General features: G+C 51.4%; 6 protein-coding genes across 6 annotated transcripts, besides 7 other annotated features; all 6 read right to left on the bottom strand.

The window, feature by feature from the left end:
- Positions 1-8,802: a sequence feature (heterozygous, non-Esmeraldo-like haplotype).
- Positions 130-158: a sequence feature (AT_rich).
- Positions 282-309: a microsatellite.
- Positions 390-1,061, bottom strand: Tc00.1047053506593.60 (alpha/beta-hydrolase, putative; the record flags this gene model as incomplete). The annotated part of the gene is made up of 1 exon (XM_800638.1): positions 390-1,061. The coding sequence occupies one exon, from the start codon at positions 1,059-1,061 to the stop codon at positions 390-392; it is 672 nt and encodes a 223-aa protein (XP_805731.1).
- Tc00.1047053506593.50 (hypothetical protein, conserved) lies at positions 2,782-3,615 on the bottom strand (the record flags this gene model as incomplete). Its single annotated transcript, XM_800637.1, has 1 exon — positions 2,782-3,615. One exon carries the CDS (start codon positions 3,613-3,615, stop codon positions 2,782-2,784), a length of 834 nt encoding a protein of 277 aa, XP_805730.1.
- Positions 3,786-3,807: a sequence feature (AT_rich).
- Positions 4,021-5,688, bottom strand: Tc00.1047053506593.40 (hypothetical protein, conserved; the record flags this gene model as incomplete). The annotated part of the gene is made up of 1 exon (XM_800636.1): positions 4,021-5,688. One exon carries the CDS (start codon positions 5,686-5,688, stop codon positions 4,021-4,023), a length of 1,668 nt encoding a protein of 555 aa, XP_805729.1.
- Positions 5,956-6,591, bottom strand: Tc00.1047053506593.30 (ribosomal protein S7, putative; the record flags this gene model as incomplete). The annotated part of the gene is made up of 1 exon (XM_800635.1): positions 5,956-6,591. One exon carries the CDS (start codon positions 6,589-6,591, stop codon positions 5,956-5,958), a length of 636 nt encoding a protein of 211 aa, XP_805728.1.
- Positions 6,602-6,630: a microsatellite.
- On the bottom strand, positions 6,846-7,454 carry Tc00.1047053506593.19 (ribosomal protein S7, putative; the record flags this gene model as incomplete). Its single annotated transcript, XM_800639.1, has 1 exon — positions 6,846-7,454. The coding sequence occupies one exon, from the start codon at positions 7,452-7,454 to the stop codon at positions 6,846-6,848; it is 609 nt and encodes a 202-aa protein (XP_805732.1).
- Positions 7,513-7,548: a sequence feature (T-rich).
- Positions 7,713-7,748: a sequence feature (T-rich).
- Tc00.1047053506593.10 (hypothetical protein, conserved) lies at positions 7,916-8,802 on the bottom strand (the record flags this gene model as incomplete). The annotated part of the gene is made up of 1 exon (XM_800634.1): positions 7,916-8,802. A coding segment is annotated over one exon (887 nt), but the record flags the coding sequence as incomplete, so codon positions are not given.

Raw genomic sequence — 8,802 nt, 5'->3', positions numbered from 1 at the left:
TATATATGCATGTATGCATGTATGTACTTGCGGAAAAGCCTATTTGCCCCCATAATATAAACACGCCGAGGCGGTGAAAAAAGGACGGCAAAATTCAGTGAATGACGTGAAAAAAAGACCGGCCGGACGAAAAATAAAAAAATAAAAAAATAAAAAAACGGCCCACGCCCTCCGGTCCAAAAAATACCGCCACCACCGTCCGTGAAAACACCAAACACAACAATTTTTATCAATTCCGTTATTGTTTTTGTTTTTTTTTTTTATTCGCCGTCCCGGCCATTCCCCCTCTCCCCTCCCCCCCCCCCCCCCAAAAAAAAAAATCACCTTTTTTCTTTTTTTCCTTCATGTACGGAAGTGCCCACCAAATGCACACAGTTGCGTGTGCGTCCTCATAGGGATGCGGAAGGCGACGTGGTGAGGTCCTTGCTGTCGGCCAGTTTCACTCCGTTGCGCAGCAAATCGCCCCTCTGCTTTGAGATGTTGTCTGGAAACACGGCCCGAGTGGCGTCTTCGAGCACAACGACATCAAACATCTCCTTCACGGCGTCCAGTGCTGTGTAATAGACGCAGAAGTCGAAGGCCACACCACAGATGAAGACACGGCGTACATCCATTTCCCGCAGAAACGTGGCGAGGCCGGTTTTCTTGCCGTTTACGTCGCTAAAGCAGGAATAGCACTCCGCGTCCCTGTCTGCTCCCTTGTGTATCACACAGTCCATGCGGCCAAGCCGCAGTGAAGAATGCAGCTTGGCACCGTCTGTCTCCTGGACACAGTGGGGCGGCCACTGTCCACCGGGTCCTGCAGGTTTGCAGAACGAGGAGTGATCCGGTGGGTGCCAATCCTTTGCCACAGCAATGGTGCGGAATTTGTGCGCCTGGCAGACGTGGTTGATTACAGGGATCACCTCCATCGCCCCAGGGACCGACAGTGCCCCGCATGGACTTACAAAGTCATTTTGCATGTCTACAACGACAAGAGCATCGTGCAGCGGTGAAACGGCAATCAACGACGGACTCTTCGCGGGTCCCGAAGACTCACCCGCACAAAAGTCTTTACCCATCTACTTCCAACCCTTTTCCTTGCAAAGCAACACAGAAAGAAAAAAAGAAAAAGAGGTCCCATAACGTATCCATACACACCTGGGGGAATAAAGAAACAGCCACCGCCTCACAACCGTCAAAAGCAAAACAGCCACCCATGCCGCCGCCCCGTGCAGCACAGCACAGAGAAAAAAATAGGCCCTGAAGAGGCTCATGACGGAAGAGCGGTACCCCTCCGGCATGAACGCCGCCCGCAACGTTGCGCCGCAGGGCAAAAAGAGGCCCAAAACCACCTCGAGCAATGTCATTGCCGTCAATTTGTTGAACTTCCCCCCCCCCCTCCAGTGCAGGCAAGCAGCGACAGGGTCGCCACGGCAAAAAAAAAAAAAAAAAATACGGCACGGGCAGCCAAAATACAGCACACTCGTTTGACAAGTGGAAAAGCAGCCTACCCAAATTCAAAAAAATTATGAGGCATGCAAAAACAATCCCAAGTGGCACAGCACCATTTACCTCCAAAGTGCTGGTGCCTACAAAAAAAAAAAAAAGGCGTACAGGGCGCCCTCAAACAGAGCCTCGACTGCACACCTACGAATGCAATGCAGGCATCACTACACACGGTTCTGGGGGCAGCAAGCAACTGCTGCCAAAGACTGTCTTGTCGGGTTCCATAATTCACTGCCCACGTCGTCAACAAAAAAAAAGGACAGACAATAAGCAAAACGGCGCTGACGTTAAATGGAGCGACGGGGGGCTTACATGTGTCAACGGCCCACTGCGCCACAAGCCCGGAGACAAACGTTATTAAACCATTTCCAACACTAACAAGTGAGAACCTTCCCTCCCCCCACCCAGCGACACTAAATCATAGCCATTTGCGTAATGCTCACTGATCATTCAGCTCTCAAAGACAGACCACAACAACGACGTTGCCACACCGTCCAGCATTCGACCAAAGATCAGCACAGTGAAGCGGCTGAGGTGTTTCGTAACACAGCTGAGTGCGTAAATCACACAGTACAGCCGGCACATGGTCCTTCGACCACACATGTCACCAAATGAGCCAACCCATGCCCCAAGCAGCAACAACGAACCAAATCCAACAGTAAACAAAGCGCCACTTCCGTGACGGCTCAGCCCATAATACCAGTAAAAAAGATGAATTTAAAGTCCTTGCATCCAGTCTGCAGACATGGCCAAAAACTACACCAGCAGAAACTGAACCTAAAACTTCTTAAAGGTGAATCACGAGACTTTGAAGAAGAATGTTGCTTCAATGTATTTGCTGCCACACACGCATATGCCAGTAACCATAGAAAAGAATATCATTACGCCAATAAAAATTTAGTACATATCTTCCATTCGGCGTTTCTTGAAGTATTCTTACTGTTAATATAAAAGTTCAGGGAAAAAAAAAAAAAACAATAAGTTCCCCCCATTCTTCTTCTTTTTCCCGTCTGCTTTTCCTCCACTAGAGAGTAAAAGCGTCAATGTAAACTAAAGGAATAAAACCACTGATGTCATGGCCCCTTTCAATAGCCCCCATATATAAGCGCAGCCATTGAGCAGAAACGCAATACCTCTCTTTTTCCCTCAGTCTCTCTCACACTCTGTGCAAGTTTTCTCCTACAACTGACACCCCACTCACAGTAAGCAACTGTAGTCAGCATGTTGGTCACTAACACGTTAAACAAAATGAACAAACACACACAAAAAAAAAAATAATTGCCGAACCGCCTTCTACAAGAAGCCCGAGGCCCATGCCTCCATAACCCCTTGGGCCCGTCTAACAACGCAAGTAGCAAACGGGCGGTCTAAAGCATTGACACCGCATTCTGCCAAGCGAGTGTACAAGGAAAGACTCCCTGCTGGGATCTCTAACAGCTCCCTTCGTCGACAATAAACACGTCTTTTTCTCTCCCCCTCCCCCACTTCTTTTCCCCCTGGATCATTTACGTCATCCACTGTACTGTTGTGGCTGCTGGTGCTGCTTCCAGTATCGTCTCCTTCCCGCACTGCATAGAGACTGTTGAGTTGTGATAATGGACCGTGTTGCTGCAGTACCTCTGCCTCCGTACGCGACACATCACCTGGCCCAATGGGATTATTACTATTATTGTGAGCACAGACAGTCTGAATAGAACTGGCTCTCAACGGGGTGCCATGACCCGGATGACTCACAGATTTCCTTGGAGTCAATCGTGCTTCACGACCACGTAGGCTGCGCTCCGCAGTCAGACTCGATTTCGTCCCGCCCTGCAAAAACCTCGGTGGGGACGTAGCTGTTATTTTGACAAAATTGTGCTCGTCGAAAGCCGGTGCAGCCACAGGCGAGTTGGAGTGGCTTGGTCTGTTCCCCTCCTCCTCTCGTTCCTCCGAGGAACTCGTGGAAGGCTGCAGCACGCACACCGCAGGCATGCTCGCATGAGTCATGGCATCCATCAGCTGCTGCGTAAATTCTTCAATCTGTCGAGAGCTATGCCGCAAGGCAGGGGTCGCAGCATTAGTGGCCGAAGCCAAAGCTGTTGCCGTAGCTGCCACTCGCCTCTGTCTTTTTGACCGCCCGGCCACCATCGCCCTCAATGATGGTGTTCCTGCCGTCTCACTTTACTTCTCCGGCCGCTACCACCTCCCAACAAAAAAAAACAGCAGCAGCTCCCACCTCAAACGTTTTTTTCCCCCCTCTTTTCTTCTTTCTTCGGTCCTCGCGCCTGCTCTTTCTTCTTCCACGCGTGTCCCACGGCAAAAAAAAAAAATAATAATAAAGGGAAGAAGCGTAGGAAGAGAGAAAAAAATGGGTGGGTGAGCATGAAACTCCGTCCTCTCAGCAGTGATCCATTCAAGTAGATAACCAGACAGTAGTGGTTGGAGCAAAAGGCAGTGCGGCCTTCCGTCACTTTAGTCGTCCACCACGCACGCACACGCACACACGCACAGAAACCAATATACATCAAGAAAAAAAAAAAGAATTTGTCCACATCAATCCATGCTTTTCAGCAACAGGTCCAGCTTTTCTTGTAAACTCTCCAGCGTAGCCCTCTTCAACGCCAGCTGCTCCATCCCGCGCCGCGAAGCCTCGTCAATCCTTCGTCTTGTTTGCTCAATGTGGGTGTGCAGGCTTTGAATGACTTGGAACTGCAAAAACAACTCCTCGTGCAGATTCTCATTCCGTACTGCCTCCAGTTTTACAAGCCGATAAAACGATATCTTTTCACGAAGTGCCGCACGGCGCATGCCGCTCATGTACTCTGAAAAAATTCGCCGACGCTGCCTTTGCTCCGCAGTCACCAACTTCCGCAGCATCGCCGTGGACGGCTCCGATGTTGCCTCGGCTGTCGTCACTGCCGGCGCAACCCCTCCTGGCCCCTCCTTTATCACCCCAGTCTCTCCCCGTCCCTCAAAGTATTCCGACTGCTCCTTCATCAGCTGCTGCATCACCCCCAAGTAGTACTCATGAACGTGCTCCGCGTTTAAATCCAGCGCGGCCTCCTCTTCCTCCTTATCCCACCACCACCGACTGCGCCGATACGAGGAGGCTGTTACTCCCGTCTCACCCTTGTTGAAGCGACTGTTGGTAGGTGCATCTTCCGCAGCAGCCTTGAGAGCCTTTACATCGTCCTCGTCCCCAAGCTCAATTGCCAGTTGGTGGTGCAGGAAATCCTTGGCGCGATAGTTCCAAATCCGGGATGTACTATTCTGCATCGCACATGAATGACCTGTGCTCTCGAAGTGATGCAAGGCATCGTGACGGTGACCCCGCCCACATGCCACCCAACCACAAACAAGACACGTCCACAAATCACTACAAGAGCCACAGGTATAGCACTTTGACTTTAACGACGCCATTGAAAAACGGCAAAGCGGACACGACTGGCCCACATCTTCTAGATGCTTACTGAAGCATGAAAGGTGAAATACATGTTTGCACAATGTCACAATAAAAGGTTTACTAGAAGCAATTTCTTGACAAATAGAGCAGAAGTCCTCCATTGGTGTAAGCAGCACTGAATGCGCCAAGTGACTTCCACCCTGTTGCTCTAAATTCCGCCACGCCATACTGCCCGGACAGCCGCCCTGCAAGTGGGTAGAGGCGGACGCTGCACCCCCGTGCATCACACTACACAACTCCTCCAAATCAATGTTTTCCTCCTCCAATCCTCCATGTTGCTTCCCCTCAATGCCAACACCGTCATAACCGGCATCCGTCTCAATATACGAGCTCTTCACCTTGGCCATCCCACAAACATGCTCCGACGAAGTGGGCGAGCTTCCCGTCAAGTTTGCATGCAGGAGCTTATTCTTGACACGTTTCGCATCTCTGGCGGTGTCAAACTGCAGCAACAGGCAGTAATTCTGCTCCTCCTCTGGCGTGTACCCAACACGAACCACACCAATACACCCATCCGCGGAGCGACTTCCCGGGCCGGAGCTGCCGCACGCACCATCTCCCCTACCACCTCGAGTCGTCGATGAAGAGACTGAAACACACAAATTAAGACACTGTAGCGCCTGCAGTAGCGTTACATCAATGGGAATGGAACGCACAAGCAGCCATCGTGTCGGTTTTACACGCTCGTAGAAAAGCTCAACCACAGCCACCTTTTCCTTATCAAATAGCACCAATACAGACACATCCACATTTGACATCGTCAGTGCCGTTCCTGTGACTAATAAGCGGCAGGAAAAAAAAAAAAAAGAGTCAAACCCAAAAGAAGAGAAGCAATAAATTTAAAAAAATTCACGCAACAGGAACCACCAACCACACTCAAAATGCAGCCGTACCGCGTCACAACCACGCACAGCAAGGATGTGGAAACAATCACATTAATGTTCTCTTGAAAACCACAAAAAAAGTAAAAAACAAAAGTAAAAAGATAAAAAATCAGAGGACGGAGAACCCCAAACACCAACTTTCTACCGCGAGGACACCTGCTGGAGCTTCGGGTTCCACATGAAGCCAAAACTCACGGTGCGGTGCGTCAACTGCTTGTAGACATGCGCAATGATTGGCAGACGCGACTCCACGCGTTTGCGATCACGCGAGTCGAGGAACACCTTCATCACCTTGGTGCCGTCCGTGCGGCAGCGCCAGCGGCGGCCCATAACGTCGCACGGGTAGATCAGGTCATTCAATATGTTCTCGAACACCGCCACACTCGTGCGGGAGCGCTGCACCTTCTGCAGCTTGTAGACGTCCTTCGGGCGCTTCGTGATTTTGCGCTGCGCCACAAGCACCACAATGCTGCCGGGAAAGCGCTTCTCGAGCTCCGCCGTCAGTGTGCGCTGGATCTTGCGCACCAGCATCAGGAACCGCAGCGGGTAGAAGACCACCGTGGCCGTCCGCCTGAAGCGCGGGCTCGACAGTGTGCGGACGGTGTTGATGTGAAATCGCGGCAGCTGCGTGCGGAGTGTCTTGTGAGTCGCCTCCAGCTCAAAGAGTGCCTTGGCAACGCTATCCTCATCCTCCGAAGGGTTCGGCCGCTTGAGCTTGCGGAGCTTGCGCAGGTGTGGCTTAACAGACATCCTTCCTCCTTTGCGTGTTGCGGCCATTTCATCAGCCAAAAGAAAAAAAGAAAAAAGAAAAAAAAAGGCATAAAACGCAATCACGCACAGCCAACGCCACGCCAAGTCCAAGTGAGGCACACAGAACTGATATGCGCTCTGCTGCCCACAGTTTCAAAGAAGAAGATCTTTTTAGGCGGCTTAAAAAATCATTCTGCAGGGCAAGAAAGAAAAGCAAAAAAAGTAAAAAAAACCATAAATGGTTCTTCCATGGCATCTTTTACTTCACTTCGGCCAACTTTCTACCGCGAGGACACCTGCTGGAGCTTCGGGTTCCACATGAAGCCAAAACTCACGGTGCGGTGCGTCAACTGCTTGTAGACATGCGCAATGATTGGCAGACGCGACTCCACGCGTTTGCGATCACGCGAGTCGAGGAACACCTTCATCACCTTGGTGCCGTCCGTGCGGCAGCGCCAGCGGCGGCCCATAACGTCGCACGGGTAGATCAGGTCATTCAATATGTTCTCGAACACCGCCACACTCGTGCGGGAGCGCTGCACCTTCTGCAGCTTGTAGACGTCCTTCGGGCGCTTCGTGATTTTGCGCTGCGCCACAAGCACCACAATGCTGCCGGGAAAGCGCTTCTCGAGCTCCGCCGTCAGTGTGCGCTGGATCTTGCGCACCAGCATCAGGAACCGCAGCGGGTAGAAGACCACCGTGGCCGTCCGCCTGAAGCGCGGGCTCGACAGTGTGCGGACGGTGTTGATGTGAAATCGCGGCAGCTGCGTGCGGAGTGTCTTGTGAGTCGCCTCCAGCTCAAAGAGTGCCTTGGCAACGCTATCCTCATCCTCCGAAGGGTTCGGCCGCTTGAGCTTGCGGAGCTTGCGCAGGTGTGGCTTAACAGACATCCCGTTCCAGTGAAGAAGTGCCTTTTCGTGTCATACGCACACGCACACGCACACACACAAAAAAAAAAAAAAAAGAACACAAAGCAAAAAGAAAGTGAGAAGCATCTGGATAAAAGCGGAGACCTTGGCTTCCCTCCAGCCGCCACTGTCGCTGGCCCACAGTATTGGCCGTTCAAACGTACCAAATACGCATATAAATACGTATATATTGTCAGGGCAAAAGTAAAAAGAAACCCAACGCACCAAAAAAATCTGGAGAAAAACAAAAAAAAAAAAAAAGAAAAGAGAGAGAAACGCAACCCACAAAAAGATCGCACGCAGCAACATTGTCTGTTTTGTGTTTTTCCGCACACTCCCACCTACAGCGCCCATATATAGGAGCATACGGCCCCGTGCGAAAAGAACACGAATAAAGCCAAATCACAAAGAAGGTAAAAGAACAAACAAAAAAAAAAAATTGCCTACAGCAAATTGTGAAGAAGGCAGTAGGCGTAGCGGTAAAGTGGGTCGACGTATGGCAGCTGCAGCACCGTGAAGATATCCTTTTCACTGCGCAATTCAACCCTCATGAGTTTACCTGAAGATCGCTGATACAGCCCGTCATGCGTCAGCTCATACTGTCTCGCATGTGCCAACAGCATGAGATGCGTCAAAAACGATTTGGGGCCGGTAAAAAAAAGGCGCCTCACCTGAAAACTCTGCGGCGAAGACCACAAAAGCATCAACTCCTGTTCCGTCTCCCCCCTGCGAGAAGAAGGCTCGGGCCCGCAGTCTCGAGGCGTGCGAGCAAGGCACACGCACCGCGCCAAAACGGCTCCGCAAACCCACATATTTTTCTTCGCGACACACCGAATGTAGCCGCTATTCGCAAGGCCCTTCAAGGCACGTTCAAAAAGAATCCGTTCCCTCTGTTCTTCGTCATTGGCGGTGGCGTCGTGACAACTGTTCCGAGCTGTAATTGTCAGCAAAAACATTGCCCGGGTGCTAACGGGGCACCCACACCGCATCTTCCCAATCAGCGCCACACGGAATCCATGCGGTCCAAGTAGATGCTCCAGCGAGCGCTGGTGGTCCACCGCATCGTCATAGTAAACAGGCACTTTGCGTCTGCCGCGGAAACAGAGATCTCTCCCTCGTTGCTGGTCCATGCGCTCATACACAACATGACGCGCAGCCACGTTGCGCCAAGGCGTTTGTGCAAAAACCCGGCGTGAGGGACGCTGAGCACCAAACGGCGCGCACGCATCTGGGAGTTGTGCGATGTGCCTCGCCAATTTCAGATACTCCTGTCTATCACCTGGCGTAAAGTGTTGACGACTCAATGCGGCATGCAGCAGCAACTCCTGCA

Source organism: Trypanosoma cruzi, genomic scaffold (assembly GCF_000209065.1).
Source record: "Trypanosoma cruzi strain CL Brener 1047053516651 genomic scaffold, whole genome shotgun sequence".
Lineage (NCBI taxonomy): Eukaryota > Euglenozoa > Kinetoplastea > Trypanosomatida > Trypanosomatidae > Trypanosoma > Trypanosoma cruzi.
The sequence above is the reverse complement of the archived record's forward strand: the minus strand, read 5'-3'. Positions and strand labels throughout refer to the sequence as shown.